This window comes from Etheostoma spectabile, unplaced genomic scaffold (genome assembly GCF_008692095.1).
Source record: "Etheostoma spectabile isolate EspeVRDwgs_2016 unplaced genomic scaffold, UIUC_Espe_1.0 scaffold00009730, whole genome shotgun sequence".
Classification (NCBI taxonomy): Eukaryota; Metazoa; Chordata; class Actinopteri; order Perciformes; family Percidae; genus Etheostoma; species Etheostoma spectabile.
The window spans coordinates 1-24,447 of NW_022603742.1; the positions used below are offsets into that span (position 1 = coordinate 1).

Here is a 24,447-nt window from a genome sequence, read left to right on the forward strand (position 1 = left end):
GTACAGCTGTGATCAATGTGGGGCAGCTTTCCACAGCAGAGTACCCTAAAAAGCCCTCACGCATTCACACTGGTGAAAGCCATACAGCTGTGATCAATGTGGGGAAACCTTTTCTCATAGTGGTCACCTTAAATCTCACCAGCGCATTCACACTGGAGAGAAGCCGTACTGGTGTGAACAATGTGGGAAAACCTTTTCTCGAGTGGTACCCTTAAAGACACTGCGCATCCACACTCCCTCGTTGTGAACATGTTCCAGAGCCAAGCTGTTTCCTCCTCCTCATGCCCTGATAGCTTGTTGTTATATTCTGATCTTCTCTCCACATGAAGGCTGACCAGCAGTAACTCTATCTTCTGAACAGCATGTATGTTGTCATGGCTACGACTACATATTACGCTCCCTCCCTTTGAAGGGGTCGTCCTGTCATTCATGTAAATAGTTTTAACCCTCTGCTTTGAACCGTAGTGGACTCAGTTCTGAGACTCAGGCAGCACAGTTGCTTTTCACCGACTGTAAGACCCAGGCGGACCCATCGGAGCATGCTGGGAAACGTTGGCCTCTCAGCTGATCTAACAGCTGATTGGTTCAGAATTGACTTAACATGATAATGTTTTTCTAAACTTTTTATTGATTTTTTGCTCAATTTAAAGGCGGATTCTGTCCAGAACACATGTTGTGTGGCTGATAGTGACGTTTAGAAGTCAGAGAGACTAAATCTGTTCAGATTACAGATCATCTCCAGTCTGTTGTTCATTAAAATCAGCAACAGATCACATGTAGAGCTTTTTGAGAGCTACTCTGTCATAATAAAAACAACTAGAGACTGTGGACCAGCTGATATATGGGTCTGATAACATTTTATCAAATCGGACCACAGTGTTCCTGTCACTTCTGTCCAGCCTGAAGGCTGCGGAAACATCTGGAAACTGTCCGACTTGGGAGAGGATTCTGGTCCCCGTCCCCCGGCTCTCGTCCCCTTTACAGACGAGGCGCAGCTCGTCTCCAACGAGCCTCATGTGAGCTGTCCCGCTCTGTCCTCTTCAACTCAAGGGACAGATGTGCAAACAGTGACTATTGAGTCTTGGAACTGCGAGGTATTTTCCAACTTAATAACACAAATGAGTATAACCTTTATAGTAACCAATAGAAATAATTAGGTACTTTTCAGATGATTATGTAACTGGTTAAGTAGAAGAATGTGATGTATTTGGTGTAACAATTATGTAATCAACTAAAATATGATTATAACCAGAAGACAGAATGAAGGTTATGATTTTAAATGTGATTATGAAAAAGCATGTGATGAAATGTGTGTGTGTTTGTAGAGTATAAGGGAAGTGCGAGGGAGATGTTAGGACACGCCCAGAATCTGGCTCCATGGCTATTCAGTCAGGTGCCGTCTCAGAGTAAGCAGGGTAGGCGTTCAGAAGAAGAGAGTTAGAAGCTAGGAGCATCTCTTGGACACCAGCTTCAACAGTCCTCAGTCACACCTAATAAAAAAGTAGACACTATCTATTTCCTGACAAAAAACAATGCAGAGGTTAAGGATATGAACTTAGCTGCAAATGAATTGAATGATTATTTTGTTGGAGTAGGTCCAGGTTTAGCTGGGGAGTTTGCAAAGACTGGCAGTATGAATGTGTTAAGCAAGAATGTAAATATTAATGAATCTATGTATGTTAAGGGAACTGATGAAAAAGAAATTATTGAGATTGTTAACATATTAAATAGTAAAAGTCCACTGACTGGAATGGTATTGACATGTTTATGGTCCAAAGTATTATGGGCTGTGTTGCCAAACCTCTAACGCATGTATGTAATCAATCTATGAAAACTTTCCAGATAAAAGGAAAATGGCAAAGGTGATACCAATATAAAAGGCTGGTGTAAAACATACACTTTCAAACTATAGACCTGTTTCATTGCTCTTCAATTCTCAAAAATTCTAGAAATAATATTTTCTACAAGGATTGATAGCTTCATTACTAAACATAATATTCTTTGTGATCAGCAATATGGTTTCAGGGTTTAAAGGACAGCTTCACCTGCAATTGTACAATTTGTAGAAGAAATATCAACAGCAACAGAACAAAACATATATGCAGTGGGGATATTCTTGGATCTTAAGAAGGCGTTTGATACAGTAGACCACAATTTAATGATCACAAAATTACAACAAATATGGTATTAGGAGGACTGCACTTTCTTGGTTAAATAGCTACTTACAGAACAGAAGACAATGTTTTGAATTGCAAAACCACGAATCAAAGTTAAGGAAATCACCTGCGGGGTCCCCCAGGGGTCAGTGTTGGGACCATTGTTGTTAACGTGTATATAAATAATATTTGGGAGGTGTCAAAACACTGACAACCATTTTATTTGCTGATGACACTAATTTAATCTGTTCTGGATACAGCAGAAAATTAATTAAAAAAGATGAAGAGCTGGTTTGATGCTAATAACTAACACTAAACTTAAGTAAAACTAAATTTATAATTTGTAATTGTGACACAACTTTTCACAAAAAAACTCGTGACAAATGATATTGAAATTGAAAGAGTAACAAACTTAAAGTTCTGGGAGTCATAATCAACGAAAATTATGTTGGAAGCCACATATACGCTATATTAATGGTAAAATATCTAAATCTATTTCTATACTGTATAAAACCAACGATTTATTAAATCAACGTCATTGTATATGCTTTATTGTGGCTTCATACTTTCATACATTACTTACTGTTTGGAGGTATGGGGAAACACTTTCAAAACCAACACTGAAACCATATCATTCTTCAAAAGAGAGCTTTAAGAATTGTAAATAAAACCACTTATAGAGCACCAACTAATCCATCGTTTATTAAACAAAAGCACTGAAATTCAGAGATATTGTTGACTTTAAAACTGCACAATTATGTACAAATTAAATAATCATCAGGTATCGCGACAGTGTCCAGGGATGTTTCAAATAAGAGAGAGCAAACATAATTAAGAGGATCATTTGTATATAAAACGAAACCTATAAGAACAAATGTTAAATATCACTGCATCTCAACTGAAAGAGTTACTTTATGGAACAGCTGCAGTGAAGAGATGAATCATCTATAACAATAAGCAAATTCAAGAGATTATTTAAAATGAATATTTTAAAGGGATACAAAAAGGACTTAAAGTGATAGTATTGTAGAAAGACTGTTTGGTTTCTTGGCATTTATGTACTGGTATGTCTATATACTAATATATTTAGATACCAATATGTCGATATACTAAGTCTAGTATGGATGTGTTATTTAATCTGCTATAGATACTAGGGACATGCAGTAGGCCTACTGAGGAGGATCTCAGTGAGGGGGCAGGGGTGGAGACTTCCAGGAGGTCAGTGAGGTAGGTGGGGGTTTTGTAGGGCCTTGTATGCCAGGAGCAGGACTTTAAAATGTATTCTGTAACATGGCCAGTGGATTGGGAGCATGTTGTAATCCTCGCTGCAGAATTCAAAATAACTTAAAGCCGGAGGAGTAGTTTATTAGGGAGTCCAGACAACATGGAGTTACAGTAGTCAAGATGGGATGTCACATATGCATTGACGAAGAATTCTGCACTCTGCTGGGTGAGTGCTGGGCAAAGCCGTGCTAGGATCCTTAGATGGAAAAAGGCACTTAGAGACACACTGTTTATGTCTGCAGTAAAGGAGAGTGTATTGTCCAGGCAGGCGGTGGGTTTTGTAGATAAGTAGAGCTGTGCAATAAAATTGAACACCATGGTGCCTGAAGATAGTGACAAGTGGAAGGACGTAGATAATGCACAACAAAGTGCCCAACACAGACCCCTGGGGCACCCCAACTGTCTTCCTTTGACAGAAAGCCCCTTAATTTAGAAACATGTTTAAGATGGTAGAAAGCTCATTTATTGACTTGATTGATATGACGCTTACACCCAGATCTCTAGCTTTGCTTTGCTCTCCAGAGACATAGAACTGAGATGAGCCTCTGAGCCTTAGCAACAAAGATAAGTATTTCTGTTTCATCCTTGTTTAGTTGTAAGAGGTTCTCTGACATCCAACTGTTGATGCCATGAATACAATTAATTAGGGAGTGTATGCATGTCATCAGGAGATGAGGCTCTGTATCGCTGTGAATCATCTGAATAGTTGTGGTAATTTATGTTGTGTTTCTTTTAACGTGCAAGTGGGAGCATGTAGAGATTAAACAATAATGGTCCAAGAATTCAGCCTTGGGGAACTCCACACATAATGGCCATTTTGTCCAAGACAAAATCCCCAACAGACCCAAGAATTGCCTATCTAGCAGGTAAGTTCTGGACCAGTTTAAGACTGGACCAGACAGGCCGGCCCATGTTTCCGATATGAGTAATAAAATCTGATGGTCAACGGCGTCAAAGGTGGCGTTGAGCTCCAGGAGCACAATAACCGATAACTCATTAGAATCAGTGTTTCTATGCAGATCATTACCAACTTTAATAAGTGTGATTTCTGTGCAGTGGGGGGGCCCAAAGCCTGATTGATAATCGTCCAGAAGGTGGTTTGACGTTAGATAGTTGATGAGCTGAAAGGAAACCGTTTTTATCTGTCATCTTACTGAGAAATGACAGGTTGAAGACGGGCCTTTTGTTACAGATGACTGTTGTATCCAGATTGCTCTTCAGGAGTGTGCTAAGCAATAGGAAAAAGAATAAAGAACGGGGGTGGGGCGGTCCAAGCAGCAGGTGGAAGACCTGAGATGTCCAACAATGTAATTTCATTGTTTTGAGGTCAATGGGGAGAAATGAGGTGTGGTAGCAGTCCTGTTCCTAGAGAACTGGTGGGGGGGGTTATAAGACCTTGATGCACTAATATTCTGTCTGATATGATTTTGTTGTTGAAAATGAAGCAATTCTTCACATGTTTCAGCAGACAGCATATCTGATGGAGTTGTAGTTGGTGGATTAATAATTCCATCAACAGTGGAAAAAGCCCTTTACTGTTGTTGATGTTTTAGAGAAGAAGGACTGTCTGGCCTGTTCCATCTCTTTGTTGTAGGGGTTCACTTTATTCTTCTACATGTCGTAGTGAACATGGAGTTTGGTTTGTCTCCACTTTGGTTATGCCTGGCGACTCTCTCTCTCTTACTCTGTCTAACAACCGCTCCACCCCTCCACACGGCTTTTAGGTTTATGTTTTTGGTTAGAACATGTGAGATGTTATCAATGATAGGTCGTATTTTAGAGTTAACGTTGTTTACAGGGTCCTCAATTAATGGTGCCATAATGGAGTTAAGCAGGGTAGGCGTTCAGAAGAAGACAGTTAGAAGCTAGGAGCATCTCTTCAACACCAGCTTCAACAGTCCTCAGTCACACCTAATAGGGTAATACCCACGGGGTTAGCGGCAGTGGAGCTGAAAGCCCTCTCTCCCAGGGTGCTGAGGCTCACACTAGGGACATGCAGTAGGCTGCTGAGGAGGATCTCAGTGAAGGTGCAGGAGTGGAAACTTCCAGGAGGTCAGTGAGGTAGGTGGGGTTGTGTAGGGCCTTGTATGCCAGGAGCAAGACTTTAAAATGTATTCTGTAGGCAATTGGAAGCCAGTGCAGTTGTGTAAGCAATGGTGTTACATGGCCAGTGGATTGGGAACATGTTATAATCCTCACTGCAGATTTCAAAATCAAATTCTTCACATTTTTCAGCAGACAGCATCTCTGATGGAGTTGTAGTTGGTGGATTAATAATTCCATCAACAGTGGAAAAAGCCCTTTACTGATATTTAAGAGAAGAAGGACTGTCTGGCCTGTTCCATCTCTTTGTTGTAAGGGTTCACTTTATTCTTCTATATGTCGTAGTGAACATGGAGTTTGGTTTGTCTCCACTTTGGTTCTGCTTGGCGACTCTCTCTCTTACCTCAATTAATGGTGCCATAGATATTGGGGAGTTATTCTAGTGTTCATAAAGGAGTCAATAGTGACATTATGCCCCCCCCCCCCCCCCCCCCCTCTTCACTCGAGCGGGAAAACAACTTGCAGCTGGCCTTACTGTCTACCTGAGCACTGGCTTATCTCTCCTCAAGGACAAGGCCGACCTGAACTGAACTTTCTAACAACATAGACAGACAGACGCCTCACACTTCACACACACACAACACATTATCTCACTCCACACCATACATGCCCCCCCCCCCATCCCTCCCTGCTTCCAACTGACTGCCTTGGTAACTTTGTGTTTTTCCACCCTCCCCAGTCACCTCAATAAATCCCTTCATGTGACCACATGTCCTGTGCATTATGTTGTTATAAAGCTGATTCTGGTTCTGGTTCTGTTTCTGATGCATCTGAAGAGTGTGCATGCGCTAACGTGCGTGCTCCGTCTCTTCTTCTTACTGGTGCTACTGTGACACTGAATTTCACTTTAGGGATCAATAAAGTATTTCTGATTCTGATTCTGATTTTAACTGTTTGGTAGCTTTCTGCTGTACAGGAAAAGCAGACTCATCAAAGAACATGCAACAATGACCTGAGATAGCAACACCCCCCCCCCCAGGGCACAGTGGTATTTAGTCCTTCTGATGGGACTAAGTCTAGAGTACGCCCCTTATTGTGGGGGGGGGGGTCCGGAAACATGCTGAATGAAGTCAAATGGCTCCGTTAGGGAGATGAAGTTCTGAGCATCGGAGGCAGTTGCATTGTCTACGTGAATATTAAAATCACCTGAGATGATTATGACATCATAGTCCGTGGAGACCTTGGACAGTAGCTCAATGAGTGATCTGGAAAACCAGATTTGGATTTTGGTGGTCGATAGACCGTAATAATGAAGAACACCACAATTGATAGATATAGCAAGGTGTTCCACAGATGCACAACCCCCCGTGTGATCTCCTGCAGCTGTAACTGTCAGAGAAGACAGCAGCTATTTAGTAGGTCTAGTAGTGGGGACCAGTTTAAAATGTGGAGGTGCTGCCTAAGTGAGGGGACCTGTCCCATGTTTGTCCAGGTCTCCGTTAGTCGATTGAAATCCAGGTTCTGGGTGCTGATAAGATCGTTAACCAGAAGTGACTTGTTAGTTAGGGAGCTGACATTTAGTAAAGCCGTTCCATTGGCCCAGGGGGACGGGTTAGCGGGGGTTGGTGGGTAATGTAGAGATGGGTAGTTCAGCAGTAAGTTGATTATTTCTTGAATTGATTTATTTGAAAGTGTTACCATGGACACACGCTGCATAACTTAATTACGTTTGTGCTAATTTGCATAAATACCCCAACAGATGTAAACACTGGGTTTAGTCAGGTGGAAATGTCTTGTTGAATCCTGTCGACATATACAGTAAAAGACTCCATGTTGAGGTGTGAATGGAACCCATTGAGACTCCTCATGAGCACTAAGACCCAAACCCAATGCAGACGGCCTGGGACCAGGACCAAGATCAGGGCTGTGTTCTCATCAACAGGACCATCTGCTACTAGAATTTTGACACTTTATTGATCTTTTTAACTTTCTTACATTTCCGTCTCTTTTTTTTCAACACTTTTGATGCTTTTTTAAATGTTTGTCACTTTTTTTTATGTTTTCAACACTGCGTAACACTAACTTATTAACTTTAGTTTTACAGTTATTTTTGGAATTTATGGTCAATAAACCAAATTTATAGGAAATTATACCTAATGTTTGAGTTAGAAAAGCAGAAATTAGGAATTATTAAGACTAAAATTAAAGGAATGGATGTTGATGGATCATCACAGATTGTAATAGGGTCGGGGGGGAGGGGGGGATCATATTAACAAATGCCTGTTTAACCAGTTAGCATAAAATGAATTAATTTATTAAACCCTGGCATCTGCATTGCATTGTGGATATCGGGAATGAAAAGGTTAGATCACTTCATCCCTCAAATAGCCATATAATGGCCTACATTTTCTTTCACACACACACAAACACACACACACACACACACAGCACGAATAGCGTTCTAAACATAATATTCTTTGTGATCAGCAATATGGTTTCAGGGTTTAAAGGACAGCTTCACCTGCAATTGTACAATTTGTAGAAGAAATATCAACAGCAACAGAACAAAACATACATGCAGTGGGGATATTCTTGGATCTTAAGAAGGCGTTTGATACAGTAGACCACAATTTAATGATCACAAAATTACACAAATATGGTATTAGGAGGACTGCACTTTCTTGGTTAAATAGCTACTTACAGAACAGAAGACAATGTTTTGAATTGCAAAACCACGAATCAAAGTTAAGGAAAATCACCTGCGGGGTCCCCCAGGGGTCAGTGTTGGGACCATTGTTGTTTAACGTGTATATAAATAATATTTGGGAGGTGTCAAAAACACTGACAACCATTTTATTTGCTGATGACACTAATTTAATCTGTTCTGGATACAGCAGAAAATTAATTAAAAAAGATGAAGAGCTGGTTTGATGCTAATAAACTAACACTAAACTTAAGTAAAACTAAATTTATAATTTTTGGTAATTGTGACACAACTTTTCACAAAAAAACTCGTGACAAATGATATTGAAATTGAAAGAGTAAAAAAACTTAAAGTTCTGGGAGTCATAATCAACGAAAAATTATGTTGGAAGCCACATATACGCTATATTAATGGTAAAATATCTAAATCTATTTCTATACTGTATAAAACCAACGATTTATTAAATCAACGCTCATTGTATATGCTTTATTGTGGCTTCATACTTTCATACATTACTTACTGTTTGGAGGTATGGGGAAACACTTTCAAAACCAACACTGAACCATATTCATTCTTCAAAAGAGAGCTTTAAGAATTGTAAATAAAACCACTTATAGAGCACCAACTAATCCATCGTTTATTAAACTAAAAGCACTGAAATTCAGAGATATTGTTGACTTTAAAACTGCACAAATTATGTACAAATTAAATAATCATCAGGTATCGGACAGTGTCCAAGGGATGTTTCAAATAAGAGAGAGCAAACATAATTTAAGAGGATCATTTGTATATAAAACGAAACCTATAAGAACAAATGTTAAATATCACTGCATCTCAACTGAAAGAGTTACTTTATGGAACAGCTGCAGTGAAGAGATGAAATCATCTATAACAATAAGCAAATTCAAGAGATTATTTAAAATGAATATTTTAAAGGGATACAAAAAGGACTTAAAGTGATAGTATTGTAGAAAGACTGTTTGGTTTCTTGGCATTTATGTACTGGTATGTCTATATACTAATATATTTAGATACCAATATGTCGATATACTAAGTCTAGTATGGATGTGTTATTTAATCTGCTATAGATACTAGGGACATGCAGTAGGCCTACTGAGGAGGATCTCAGTGAGGGGGCAGGGGTGGAGACTTCCAGGAGGTCAGTGAGGTAGGTGGGGGTTTTGTAGGGCCTTGTATGCCAGGAGCAGGACTTTAAAATGTATTCTGTAACATGGCCAGTGGATTGGGAGCATGTTGTAATCCTCGCTGCAGAATTCAAAATAACTTAAAGCCGGAGGAGTAGTTTATTAGGGAGTCCAGACAACATGGAGTTACAGTAGTCAAGATGGGATGTCACATATGCATTGACGAAGAATTCTGCACTCTGCTGGGTGAGTGCTGGGCAAAGCCGTGCTAGGATCCTTAGATGGAAAAAGGCACTTAGAGACACACTGTTTATGTCTGCAGTAAAGGAGAGTGTATTGTCCAGGCAGGCGGTGGGTTTTGTAGATAAGTAGAGCTGTGCAATAAAATTGAACACCATGGTGCCTGAAGATAGTGACAAGTGGAAGGACGTAGATAATGCACAACAAAGTGCCCAACACAGACCCCTGGGGCACCCCAACTGTCTTCCTTTGACAGAAAGCCCCTTAATTTAGAAACATGTTTAAGATGGTAGAAAGCTCATTTATTGACTTGATTGATATGACGCTTACACCCAGATCTCTAGCTTTGCTTTGCTCTCCAGAGACATAGAACTGAGATGAGCCTCTGAGCCTTAGCAACAAAGATAAGTATTTCTGTTTCATCCTTGTTTAGTTGTAAGAGGTTCTCTGACATCCAACTGTTGATGCCATGAATACAATTAATTAGGGAGTGTATGCATGTCATCAGGAGATGAGGCTCTGTATCGCTGTGAATCATCTGAATAGTTGTGGTAATTTATGTTGTGTTTCTTTTTAACGTGCAAGTGGGAGCATGTAGAGATTAAACAATAATGGTCCAAGAATTCAGCCTTGGGGAACTCCACACATAATGGCCATTTTGTCCAAGACAAAATCCCCAACAGACCCAAAGAATTGCCTATCTAGCAGGTAAGTTCTGGACCAGTTTAAGACTGGACCAGACAGGCCGGCCCATGTTTCCGATATGAGTAATAAAATCTGATGGTCAACGGCGTCAAAGGTGGCGTTGAGCTCCAGGAGCACAATAACCGATAACTCATTAGAATCAGTGTTTCTATGCAGATCATTACCAACTTTAATAAGTGTGATTTCTGTGCAGTGGGGGGGCCCAAAGCCTGATTGATAATCGTCCAGAAGGTGGTTTGACGTTAGATAGTTGATGAGCTGAAAGGAAACCGTTTTTATCTGTCATCTTACTGAGAAATGACAGGTTGAAGACGGGCCTTTTGTTACAGATGACTGTTGTATCCAGATTGCTCTTCAGGAGTGTGCTAAGCAATAGGAAAAAGAATAAAGAACGGGGGTGGGGCGGTCCAAGCAGCAGGTGGAAGACCTGAGATGTCCAACAATGTAATTTCATTGTTTTGAGGTCAATGGGGAGAAAATGAGGTGTGGTAGCAGTCCTGTTCCTAGAGAACTGGTGGGGGGGGTTATAGACCTTGATGCACTAATATTCTGTCTGATATGATTTTGTTGTTGAAAATGAAGCAAATTCTTCACATGTTTCAGCAGACAGCATATCTGATGGAGTTGTAGTTGGTGGATTAATAATTCCATCAACAGTGGAAAAAAGCCCTTTACTGTTGTTGATGTTTTAGAGAAGAAGGACTGTCTGGCCTGTTCCATCTCTTTGTTGTAGGGGTTCACTTTATTCTTCTACATGTCGTAGTGAACATGGAGTTTGGTTTGTCTCCACTTTGGTTCTGCCTGGCGACTCTCTCTCTCTTACTCTGTCTAACAACCGCTCCACCCCTCCACACGGCTTTTAGGTTTCTATGTTTTTGGTTAGAACATGTGAGATGTTATCAATGATAGGTCGTATTTTAGAGTTAACGTTGTTTACAGGGTCCTCAATTAATGGTGCCATAATGGAGTTAAGCAGGGTAGGCGTTCAGAAGAAGACAGTTAGAAGCTAGGAGCATCTCTTCAACACCAGCTTCAACAGTCCTCAGTCACACCTAATAGGGTAATACCCACGGGGTTAGCGGCAGTGGAGCTGAAAGCCCTCTCTCCCAGGGTGCTGAGGCTCACACTAGGGACATGCAGTAGGCCTGCTGAGGAGGATCTCAGTGAAGGTGCAGGAGTGGAAACTTCCAGGAGGTCAGTGAGGTAGGTGGGGGTTGTGTAGGGCCTTGTATGCCAGGAGCAAGACTTTAAAATGTATTCTGTAGGCAATTGGAAGCCAGTGCAGTTGTGTAAGCAATGGTGTTACATGGCCAGTGGATTGGGAACATGTTATAATCCTCACTGCAGATTTCAAAATCAAATTCTTCACATTTTTCAGCAGACAGCATCTCTGATGGAGTTGTAGTTGGTGGATTAATAATTCCATCAACAGTGGAAAAAGCCCTTTACTGATATTTAAGAGAAGAAGGACTGTCTGGCCTGTTCCATCTCTTTGTTGTAAGGGTTCACTTTATTCTTCTATATGTCGTAGTGAACATGGAGTTTGGTTTGTCTCCACTTTGGTTCTGCTTGGCGACTCTCTCTCTTACCTCAATTAATGGTGCCATAGATATTGGGGAGTTATTTCTAGTGTTCATAAAGGAGTCAATAGTGACATTATGCCCCCCCCCCCCCCCCCCCCCCCTCTTCACTCGAGCGGGAAAACAACTTGCAGCTGGCCTTACTGTCTACCCTGAGCACTGGCTTATCTCTCCTCAAGGACAAGGCCGACCTGAACTGAACTTTCTAACAACATAGACAGACAGACGCCTCACACTTCACACACACACAACACATTATCTCACTCCACACCATACATGCCCCCCCCCCCATCCCTCCCTGCTTCCAACTGACTGCCTTGGTAACTTTGTGTTTTTCCACCCTCCCCAGTCACCTCAATAAATCCCTTCATGTGACCACATGTCCTGTGCATTATGTTGTTATAAAGCTGATTCTGGTTCTGGTTCTGTTTCTGATGCATCTGAAGAGTGTGCATGCGCTAACGTGCGTGCTCCGTCTCTTCTTCTTACTACTGGTGCTACTGTGACACTGAATTTCACTTTAGGGATCAATAAAGTATTTCTGATTCTGATTCTGATTTTAACTGTTTGGTAGCTTTCTGCTGTACAGGAAAAGCAGACTCATCAAAGAACATGCAACAATGACCTGAGATAGCAACACCCCCCCCCCAGGGCACAGTGGTATTTAGTCCTTCTGATGGGACTAAGTCTAGAGTACGCCCCTTATTGTGGGGGGGGGGGGTCCGGAAACATGCTGAATGAAGTCAAATGGCTCCGTTAGGGAGATGAAGTTCTGAGCATCGGAGGCAGTTGCATTGTCTACGTGAATATTAAAATCACCTGAGATGATTATGACATCATAGTCCGTGGAGACCTTGGACAGTAGCTCAATGAGTGATCTGGAAAACCAGATTTGGATTTTGGTGGTCGATAGACCGTAATAATGAAGAACACCACAATTGATAGATATAGCAAGGTGTTCCACAGATGCACAACCCCCCGTGTGATCTCCTGCAGCTGTAACTGTCAGAGAAGACAGCAGCTATTTAGTAGGTCTAGTAGTGGGGACCAGTTTAAAATGTGGAGGTGCTGCCTAAGTGAGGGGACCTGTCCCATGTTTGTCCAGGTCTCCGTTAGTCGATTGAAATCCAGGTTCTGGGTGCTGATAAGATCGTTAACCAGAAGTGACTTGTTAGTTAGGGAGCTGACATTTAGTAAAGCCGTTCCATTGGCCCAGGGGGACGGGTTAGCGGGGGTTGGTGGGTAATGTAGAGATGGGTAGTTCAGCAGTAAGTTGATTATTTCTTGAATTGATTTATTTGAAAGTGTTACCATGGACACACGCTGCATAACTTAATTACGTTTGTGCTAATTTGCATAAATACCCCAACAGATGTAAACACTGGGTTTAGTCAGGTGGAAATGTCTTGTTGAATCCTGTCGACATATAACAGTAAAAGACTCCATGTTGAGGTGTGAATGGAACCCATTGAGACTCCTCATGAGCACTAAGACCCAAACCCAATGCAGACGGCCTGGGACCAGGACCAAGATCAGGGCTGTGTTCTCATCAACAGGACCATCTGCTACTAGAATTTTGACACTTTATTGATCTTTTTAACTTTTCTTACATTTCCGTCTCTTTTTTTCAACACTTTTGATGCTTTTTTAAATGTTTGTCACTTTTTTTTATGTTTTCAACACTGCGTAACACTAACTTATTAACTTTAGTTTTACAGTTATTTTTGGAATTTATGGTCAATAAACCAAATTTATAGGAAATTATACCTAATGTTTGAGTTAGAAAAGCAGAAATTAGGAATTATTAAGACTAAAATTAAAGGAATGGATGTTGATGGATCATCACAGATTGTAATAGGGTCGGGGGGGAGGGGGGGATCATATTAACAAATGCCTGTTTAACCAGTTAGCATAAAATGAATTAATTTATTAAACCCTGGCATCTGCATTGCATTGTGGATATCGGGAATGAAAAGGTTAGATCACTTCATCCCTCAAATAGCCATATAATGGCCTACATTTTCTTTCACACACACACAAACACACACACACACACACACAGCACGAATAGCGTTCTGCTCTAATAATAAACCAGTTCTAGCATGACCTTCGCTCCATAGCAACCAGACAGCAGCCGGGTATTTCCCACCCAGAGGGCCCATGAGAGGGAGGACCCAGACCAGAGCTGCAGGAGGAGGAGGAGCAGCACTGGGAAGAGGAGAGCTTCTACGTCACACTCCAGAAATGAAAGTTAAGATTGTCAGGGTGTCGCCGCGCTGCAGTCCAGACAAGTCTCTGTCTCTCTCTGGAAGACAAGTCAAAGGGACTTCATCAGGTCTTCATCAGCCCAGCAGAGTCTCTGGACCACCGGTGAGTCCAGTCGATCAGATTTAACTTCCTCCAACCAGGATTAACAGGAAACTTCAGCTCTACTCAGAAAGGAACTTCCTCTCTTTCCATTTCCTGTGAGATGTGGACCAACATAAGGACGGCTGTTTGTCTGCAGGCCGGTCTACAGTAGCCCACTTTAACAGCTTTAACCAGTCTCTCTGGGGCCGCTCTCAGGACTTTAGGACCTGGTTACTGATCGCCTCCTACACACTACTTCCTCTAGTTCCTCTGGCTGTGTCACAATAAAAGCTGTCCACCAGAGAAGCAGTGGGAGGCTTTTATTGTGAAGGAGAAGGAGGAAATGTTGAGTAAGCAGAGCTTTGTTAGCAGTGGTGTTCTTTAATAAAAACTGGTGGACCAACAGGGTGGGGACAGATCCTGGTCTGGTTTCTCAGAGTAGAGCTTTAATGGGCTTGGTGGTGACGGCTCGGTGCACGGCAACACACTTCTGTCAGGGCTGGCTGAGGGCTGAGGCAGGAAAAGGAGTCTGGACCCAAAGGACCACACGGTAGGCCAGATTCAGCTGGAGAACTCATTAGAACAGGAAGTTAGAAACACAGGGAACAGCTGGAGGTCAGACCCACAGAGAGAGAGAGCTTTGAGATGATAGACTGCAATATTAAATCTATGTTGGAGAGATGTTCTCTCTCATTTGGTGGGCGTGTCTCTAATTCATTGGCTCAGGTCACAGGTGATACCCAATCAGCAGAGACGTGTCTGTAAACTCTTGGATGCCCAGAAACTTCTGAACATTGCAATGCATGTCAGAACTGGAGAAAATTGCAAAGTTCTGCAGGGATTGAGGTCGGTCTTGGCCAGCAGGATCCATAGCGCTCCTACACACACACCAGGGTTGGGATATTTCACCATAACACAGGAAGCTGTTGTATATTGACTTTATGCTGTGCCCTACATTTCTGAAGACATCAACCCCCTACATGCAGAAGTGTGCATCACTGCTTGCAGCTTAAATTAGAACTGTATTTTGAATTTAACATGTTTCTTTTCTCTGACACTGTGTGTAGATATGGCTGCTGTAAACTATCTGCAGTCAGAAGATCAGTTTCTGTGCTGCATCTGTCTGGATGTGTTCACTGATCCTGTCACCACACCATGTGGTCACAACTTTTGCAAGAACTGCATCACTGAACACTGGGATACTAATGACCAGTACCTGTGTCCACTGTGTAAGGAGCGTTTTACCAGAAGACCTGATTTGAGGATCAACACTTTCATCTCTGAGATGGCTGCTCAGTTCAGACAGTCAGCTCAACAGAAAGCCAGCAGCAGCAGCTCAGAGCAACAAGTGTCCAAACCAGGAGAAGTTCCCTGTGACGTCTGCACTGGAACCAAACTGAAGGCCCTGAAGTCCTGCCTAGTGTGTCTGGTCTCCTACTGTGAGACTCACCTGGAGCCTCATCTGACCATGTCAGGTCTGAAAAGACATCAGCTGATCAACCCTGTTGAGAACCTGGAAGGCAGGATGTGTACGGAGCACGATAAACCTCTGGAGCTGTTCTGTAAGACCGACCAGACATGTGTCTGCATGCTCTGCACTGTTTCAGATCACAAGACACATGATGTTGTTCCTCTGAAAGAAGGATATAAAGGAAAGAAGGCAGAGCTGGGGAAGACTGGGGCTGAAATCCAGCAGATGATCCAGAAGAGACGACTGAAGATTCAGGAGATCAAACACTCAGTAGACCTCAGTGAGGAAGATGCAGACAGAGAGATAGCAGAAGGTGTTCAGGTCTTCACTTCTCTGAAGGAGTCTGTTGAGAGAGGCCTGAATGAGCTCATCAACACCATCAAAGAGAAGCAGAAAACAAGAGAAAAACAGGCCGAAGCTTTCATCACAGAGCTGGAACAGGAAATCTCTGAGCTGATGAAGAGAAGCACTGAGGTGGAGCAGCTCTCACGCTCTGAAGACCACCTCCATGTTCTCCAGAGGGTCCAGTCCCTAAACATCCAACAACCTCCACCCACCAAGGACTGGACAGAGGTCAGCGTCCGTCCATCATCATATGAGGGGACTGTGGTGAAAGCTGTGGTTCAGCTGGAGGAGACACTCAGTAAAGAGATGAAGAAGCTGCTTGAAGCCGAGCTGAAGAGGGTCCAGCAGTATGCAGTGGATGTGACTCTTGATCCTGATACAGCACATCCTAATCTTATCCTGTCTTATAATGGGAAACAAGTGAATCATGGTGATGTGAGGAAGAATCTCCCTGACAACCCCAAGAGATTTTCTAACCATCCTTGTGTTTTAGGGAAACAGAGTTTCTCATCAGAAAGATTTTACTTTGAGGTTCAAGTTAAAGGAAAGACTGAATGGACTTTAGGAGTGGCCAGGGAGTCGATTACTAGGAAGGAATACATCACACTGAGTCCTCAGAATGGTTTCTGGACTATAGGGTTGATAAATAGAAATGAGTACAAATCATTCTTACCTTACCTTCTGAAAGTTATTTTGGCTTTATTTTTGAGAGATGAAAATGAGTACAAAGCTCTTGCTGACCCTCCAGTCCTTCTCTCTCTGAAGTCTCCTCCTCAGAAGGTGGGGGTGTTTGTGGACTATGAGGAGGGTCTGGTCTCCTTTTATGACGTTGATGCTGCAGCTTTTATCTACTCCTTTACTGGCTGCTCCTTCACTGAGAAACTCTTCCCATACTTCAGTCCCTGTTATAATGACGGTGGTGAAAACTCTGCCCCTCTGATCATCTCTCCTGTCAGAGTAAACTAATCAGAATAAGAATACTGCATTGATCCCCTCAGGGAAATTGTTAGTTGCAATTGCTCACAGTCAAGGTGAAAAACAAGAGTAAGAAAAAAGTGAGAATACAGTGCCTTCCTTTTTCTTTGGGTCTCATCATGATCTTGTTCATCTCGTCCCTTCCCAAGGGAAAGCTTTGTCTGAAGTAGTCTCTTCATTTCAGATTGTCTCAGTGAAGACATTAAACACAACTCAGTTGATCTATTTATATAGTACCAGCGTATGGTTACATTAAAGGTTATTGTTCTCTCATAATGTTAAGATATCAACATTAATCATACAGTTAACCAGCTAGCACACCATATAAGGTAACGTTAACATTCATCCAAGTGGAACTAGCTAACATTACATTAATATTGGATGGCATCAACGGCCACTGCACTGTTTATATGCAGCGCGACAGCGAGGGAGCTTTTTGTCAGATGTCTGGAGATAAATAGCATTGAAAAGTACATTTCTACTAGTTATATACACTAATTTGTCTGTTAAGTACCTGCTGTAGTCACTAGAAAGAAAAGCTGTTTGTTGACACTATACCCAAAAACAATGCGATGGTCATATACTGGATAGTTACCATGGCAACATTGACTTCACCGCCTACTCAGTCCCCCCCCCCCCCCCCCCACCCACACTAGATGATCAGACAGAGGAACAAGGCGTATCTTGGTGTTGTACAAGTTTTATTTAGGCAGTTTCATCTCTTTTTTGGGGGGGGGGGGTGAGGGTGATACAGAGGAGATCTGGACCTCCGTGTCCTTTAATGGTAGATACGGCCATGGTTGAAAGATTCTGTTGCTAAATGCTATTGAAGTATAGTGTAAATATAGAGTACAGTAGGAACATAAAGTACAGCGTGAACATGAGTGGCATCAGTGAATAAATAGATATTGCACATGGAACTGAGTAATTATTGCACATACTGTCCAGAATATTGAGATTCAGATGTAGACGTGTGTGTTATAGTCCAGTTGTGACTCTCTAAGTGTGTAATGCTTGAGGAGGAGTTATATAGTCTGATAGCCACAGGCAGCAATCACCTTCTGGGGCCCTATTTGGGTGGGGGGGGGGGGGGTCTCAGCCAGTGTGCTGTCGAGTGGGGGGGGAGTCGTAGATAGTATTATGAATAGCATTCTCCTCTCACTTATTTCATTTATTGATTTATTTCTATTCCTGTGTTGATTGATTTACACTTCATTGTTACCAGTTGTATTATATGTATCTGATGACATCATCAACACATTATTTGATGCATCATGACACACGTTATGTAGATGATCTCTATTTAAACCTCTGTTAAACCCACAGACATTATTATAACTTCCAGAAGAAATCAGTTTCTAAAGACCCAAATATGTCAAGATGAAGTTTGAGTTCATTTGCAAACAAATGATGCAAACATCCACATTTATTAATATTTGATGAGCAGCCCCAGAAAACATATAGCTGAATATTTGATTGTGTGATGAAGCTTCATTTAAGAGTGAGGCCTATTCCATCCCATAATGTCTCCAGAACACAGTATGTGTCCTTGTTATACCGGGTAGAAAAAGTTAATGGATGGTTCTATCTTGTGTGAAAAGTCTTTGGATAATTACTGGTCACTTTGGCCATTTTTATTGTTTCATGAATTGTGTAAGATGGTTTATGAGTCAAAGAAATGTGTAAATATGTGATAGTAGAATAAAAAGTGTAAAAAAGCAGGTGTTGAACACAAGGCCTGAGGAAGCAGTGAGAACAGAAAAGCTGGTTTACACACAAGTTGGATTTAATGAACCTTTTAATGTGAAGCAGTGGCAGGAGGAAACAGAGATTTTAAGGTTAAACTACGTCCAAAACATCTGTAAGAAAAAATGGATGAAGGTTCTTATTTTGAGAATCATACCAAAGACAAATATATTTTCCTTTAGTTTCAGTGGTCAAAGGCACACACATCACTGCAAAACACTAAAATATGTATCTAAGTGAACAGGATGAGCTTATATCTGGATTAGGAATCTAAAAAACAACAAGCGTTTTATTTGTAGCTAAAAGTTGTGCATGAAGACCGTCCTGCTGTTGTATATAAGCTCTGTCAAGACAAATATCAATAGTTAATTATATTATTAAAATCATGCAGGTGTTATTTTATGCAACTTAAACAGGTGAACACCATAAAAACCACGGTGCTGACTCCACAGTCATGGTGATTGTTGCACTACAGTAACCACAGCAACCAGCTTCCATGTGCACCACTTCCTGGTGTTATGGCGCCGAGCGACCACTGGATGGACCAGGACCCAGAGAGCCAGCCAGCATGGAGTCACTATGCTGTTAACCAATCACTGAGAGACCCTCCGGATGCCGTGTTCCAATGGTCCGGTAAATAGTTTGGGCGTCTAGTAGTGAAGAGTATTCTTCCTCTTCCTCTTATCGAAGGGTGTCTACACAGCTCAGTGATCCCCCTCAAACTAACTTATCTCATGGATAAGGTACAGTACCAAACTCATACAGTACCACCTCTCTTCACCTCCTGTTAATAAGCCAGGGAAACCCTGTCTGGGTGAAGGGGCGGGCCCAGACGTTGGTAACATTGGGGACTCAGACAAATCATAGGGGTGCATGCTCCCCTGGGAGATTTCTTCCCTTTACAGCAGCTATATGCACCATTTATAAGCCAGAGAAAACTTGTGTGTGACTAAAATCATGTCTGAACATGAGGAAACCAACCTAACAACATAATAACAGATTCCTTGGAGTCAAACTCTTTCTACATGTTGTTACACGTTCAGACTGTTCCTCCTCATTACATAATGAACCTGAAAACTGTCCAATCAGAGCGCTGACTGGCAGCCCTACAGGTCCACCGGTTCCTGTTCTCAGGTCACATGACCTTTCTGGATATCAAGGTTGGTGATGTGACGGATGTCAGTCAGATGAAGACAGACAGCAGCAGCATCTTCAGTGTCTGCTGATGAAGGGACGACGTCTCTTTGACCTCATCTGAACGGGACTTTAACAGGTAACATCACACACCTTTGATGGAGAAACTCGCCTATCATTTGGGAGATTTTGGGGCTACATGATCTACTTTAAGATGAGAGCAGTGGTTCATTCTTTCAGCACTATTGTAAGATCTGAAGTAACTCAGTAATTATTCTATGATGTGGGACGTTTTGGCCAAAATTAGCCTTTTTATGTTCAGTTGAGTCCGATTTAATCAGCACCAGGAAACAAGTTAGATTTTAATCTCCGCTGACTTCACTGCTGAGATATGAGGGAGTGTCACAACGAGAGCTGCTTTGATTGACAGGTGTGTAACACAATGTCTCCCTCAGCCTGAATACTTTATTCTCTAAAACTTGATCAGCTGTTAGTTCTGACTCTTCAAAACTACTCAGAGCATTTAGGAGGCGGGGCCTGTACTCCCTGGGTTTGATATTCATTAATATTATGATTATCAACTATTGTTGAGCAGTCTTTTTATCCAAAGAGGGCGGGGCTTGGGTGGAGCTGAGGTGTGATAGGCTGGGACAGTTTGTGGTGTTTTGGTTGGGCGGGACTGCCTCATAAATAACTTCAGTCAAGAATCTGGCAAAATGCCAGCTGGCAAACGGAGGGTTGTCCCAGTCCAGACCAGATGCTCCTGCCATTGAGCCCTCAGGCCTCTCAGATAAGGACTCGGTCTTTACATTAGACAAGCTTAGATCTCAAACTAACTCCACACTCACTCACTCCGACTTTCTTAAGCCAAATAAAATGTTATCTGTACGCATTTCGTGCAATGTGCGTGTATGTCTACGCTGTATAAAGCAGGTGTACGCATACACACCATTTGCCGTGTATTAGGGTTAGGGTTAAATCACAGCCATACTGGTTGGGGATGTGGTGATTTTAGACGAGAGGGAGTCCCCCCCCCCTGCTGGAGATCAGATATAATGCAGCTTTGAGGAGTCTAACTAACCTCCCTATGTGTATTTTCGTATTTTCACCCTTTCATACTACTCGCTGCGGCATAAATTCACACGAGATCATAAGGTAATGTAAGTCAATGGAGGCCAAACGGCGTTGATAAACATGCTAAAAAGTGAGCATTGATACCACGCCAATAATGTCATATGAATTGGCGTGTCATACATACACCATCTCATGAGATCAGTCTGACATGAAGGAGACTTTTATAATGTTCATGGCGGTTTGTCATTAAAGGTTTAATGGATAACTTTTTTATATGAACGGCCGTTACATTGAAGCCATTGCTAAATAAGTTGCTACAAAGCTAATTAAGACTCTCAGCTCCACAGAACTCTCTCTGTTGGAGCTATTCATTATTTTGTTATATATATAATAGCTAATTATTTGATTTATTTAATTTCAGTTTTCCTTTAATTATGCAGCTACATAAATTTGTTTATCATTAGTATTTTCTTTGGGTTAGTTTTAGTGTTTTTATTTTGAAGATACCATGCAGCCTAAGCCACCAGGTGTAGTCTATAAGTATAGGTGAACAGGTAAGTGGGAGTTAGACACCGGGGAGGGCTGATGGTTTTTTACCAGAGACAGAGACACAGAGTTACAGAGCCTAGAGACGCCATTGATCATTCACGTGAAATGTTTGTTTGCCGAGTAAATGGATTAATAAACCTGACAGAACGCCATCTCTGCCTGGACAATGAAAGTTTTTATCTCTGCATAAGATTCACTCCTTCGGTGCCTCAGTGGCTGTTGTATATTGAGTTTTTAGTTTGTTTTATTCAATCGGAGGACAATTCGCCACTACACTCTCTGTATTTTTCAGTATGGCGTCATCTGGTAACATTTACTTGCTTATTGTTGTCATTACTTAGAATTCCTCATGGGGACGGTGGAAACAACGCTCTATAGCTTTAAGTCTCATTTGGTAAATTATGACACTTTGAATGCTAAGTCAGAATTGTTGGACATGTTTGGAATTTGACAACTTATCAAACTTAGAGAAATAGTATAATTCCCTCTAAGCACAAGCAGACACAAGTGGTTTTCTTGCTACTGGTTTATTGAAGTCCTTGCTCCAAATCCACCCTGAAAACTGATAAGACAACATTGACAAAAATATAGAAACGATGTTAGCTTAACATAAACAATACCATGCACAGCATGTGGAATACCATTTACCAAAGTAAAATGCAAATGAACAAAACAAATACCTCGTTGGCTGCATGCTACTAAAGGGCATTATAAATAAAATGTATTATTATTATATTATTACGAAGAAAGGGAAGTCTTTGAGTCTTCAGAGGTACACTTCAAACCGCTCACATCAAGGTCTGCTTTAGCCAGCAGGAAATCTTCATCGTAACTCACACATGTCCATGCTATCTGCTGCCCGCTGGTGTTAACAGTAGAACTCACGCGAGAGCAGCCCAACGAGACTTAATTACTTAAAAATAAAAGCATAAATAACAACTGTTACTTAAACAGAAAAAAAGAAAGAATAAGAATTACAAAATGTAATTCTAACAGTTACAAATAGTTTAGCTCTATGTGTTGACATCACAGTAGACTGTAATTAACTAGTTGTTCTTTAGATTGGCTGTCATGAGACTATTGTAATTGTGTCATAAATATTTTACCTTGATCTCAAATGAAATGAACCACTTTTGACCTGTCATTAAGACGTAAGACCAGTTTGGACCTGTCATTAAGACATGAGATGAGGAAGCTCCAAAGACACAAAATAAAACCCTGAATCCCAGAAATTGTATTTGATTTTTTCATAATTTGGGCACTTTAAGACTCTCAGCTCTACAAAACTCTCTCTATTTCTCATCACGGTGTCAACCGGCGACATTAATTCAATTCAATTTTATTTATAGTATCAATTCATAACAAGAGTTATCTCAAGACACTATACAGATAGACCAGGTCTAGACCACACTCTATAATTTACAAGGACACAACAGTTCTAGTAGTTTCCTCCAGAGCAGCAACAGGGCCACAGTGGAGAGGAAAACCTTCCTTTTAGGGAGAAACCTCGGACAGACCCAGGCCCAGGCCCAGACCTAGGCCCAGACCCAGAACCAGACCCAGACCCAGGCTCTTGGTAGGCAGTGTCTGACGGTTGGGGTTAATGAAGAGTGGCAATAACAAAAATAGAAAAAATTAGTAGTTTGTAGCAGTTCTTTGTAGTAGTTCATGGCATAGCAGGACGCTGTGCGGCATTACAAGGCACAGCAGGACGTAGCAGGACGTAGCAGGACGTAGCAGGGCACTGCAGTGTAGCAGTTAAGGTGTTGAATTGTTCTCATTACTTAGGGGACGTCATGGGGACGGTGGAAACTAGACTATAGTTTTAACTCTCATTTGGTAAATTATGACACTTGTTAACATTGTTGGACATGTTTTTGTTTTGACATCTTGTCATTAGTGTACCCTGTCATAAACATTGAATATGTTTTCTTTAATTCCCACAGTGTGTAGATATGGCTGCTGCAATCTATCTGCAGTCTGAAGATCAGTTTCTGTGCTCCATCTGTCTGGATGTGTTCACTGATCCTGTCTCCACACCATGTGGTCACAACTTCTGCAAACCTGCATCACTGAACACTGGATACTAATGAGCAGTACTGTGTCCCCGTGTAAGGAGAGTTTTACCAGAAGACCTGATATGAGGTCAACACTTCATCTCTGAGATGGTTGCTCAGTTCAGACAGTCAGCTCCACAGAAAGCCAGCAGCAGCAGCTCAGAGCAACAAGGGTCCAAACCAGGAGAATTCCCTGTGACGTCTGCACTGGACCAAACTGAAGCCCTGAAGTCCTGCCTGGTCTGTCGGTCTCCTACTGTGAGACTCACCTGGGAGCCTCATCTGACCACGTCAGGTCTGAAAAGACATCAGCTGATCGACCCTGTGAGAACTGGAAGGCAGGATGTGTCCAGCACGATAAACTCTGGAGCTGTTCTGTAAGACCGACCAGACATGTGTCTGCATGCTCTGCACTGTTTTAGACCACAACACATGATGTTGTTCCTCTGGAAGAGAATATGAGGAAAGAAGGCAGAGCTGTGGAAGACTGGGGCTGAATTCAGCAGATGATCCAGAAGGGCGACTGAAGATTCAGGAGATCAACACTCATTGACCTCAGTGAGAAGATGCAGACAGAGGATAGCAGAAGGTGTTCAGGTCTTCACTTCTCTGAAGGAGTCTGCTGAGAGAGGCCTGAATGAGCTCATCCACACCATCAAAGAGAAGCATAAACAACAGAAAAACAGGCCGAAGCTTTCATCACAGAGCTGGAAACAGGAAATCTCTGAGCTGATGAAGAGAAGCCGGATGGAGCAGATGTTACGCTCTGAAGACCACCTCCATCTTCTCCAGAGTGTCCAGTCCCCTAAAATCCAACAACCTCCACCCACCAAGGACTGCAGAGGTCAGCGTCCGTCCATCATCATATGAGGGGACTGTGGTGAAAGCTG

At 41.9% G+C, this 24,447-nt stretch overlaps 1 protein-coding gene and 1 long non-coding RNA gene across 4 annotated transcripts; both read left to right on the forward strand.

The window, feature by feature from the left end:
- Positions 1-6: 6 nt before the first annotated feature.
- On the forward strand, positions 7-24,234 carry LOC116679194 (uncharacterized). Its single transcript, XR_004329463.1, has 3 exons — positions 7-122; positions 17,805-17,809; positions 24,224-24,234. It is a non-coding gene; the product is annotated as an uncharacterized LOC116679194 (long non-coding RNA).
- LOC116679193 (E3 ubiquitin-protein ligase TRIM21-like) lies at positions 15,274-17,070 on the forward strand. 3 transcript variants are annotated; one of them, XM_032508890.1, is made up of 2 exons: positions 15,274-16,674; positions 16,741-17,070. In XM_032508890.1, the coding sequence occupies exons 1-2, from the start codon at positions 15,276-15,278 to the stop codon at positions 16,986-16,988; spliced, it is 1,647 nt and encodes a 548-aa protein (XP_032364781.1). In that variant the 5' UTR covers positions 15,274-15,275; the 3' UTR covers positions 16,989-17,070. The 3 variants fall into 3 exon arrangements, with proteins under 3 accessions (XP_032364781.1, XP_032364782.1, XP_032364783.1); XM_032508891.1 differs by having other exon boundaries at positions 15,274-15,608; positions 15,867-17,070; XM_032508892.1 differs by having other exon boundaries at positions 15,274-16,678; positions 16,746-16,908.
- Positions 24,235-24,447: the final 213 nt, after the last annotated feature.

What these genes read in the sequence shown, in the direction of transcription:
- LOC116679193 (XM_032508890.1), top strand. Translation starts at nt 15,276, where the DNA reads ATGGCTGCTGTAAACTATCTGCAGTCAGAAGATCAGTTTCTGTGCTGC. An exon ending in TATAGGGTTGATAAATAGAA is followed by an intron (nt 16,675 to 16,740) that starts ATGAGTACAAAT and finishes TGAGAGATGAAA; the next exon opens with ATGAGTACAAAGCTCTTGCT.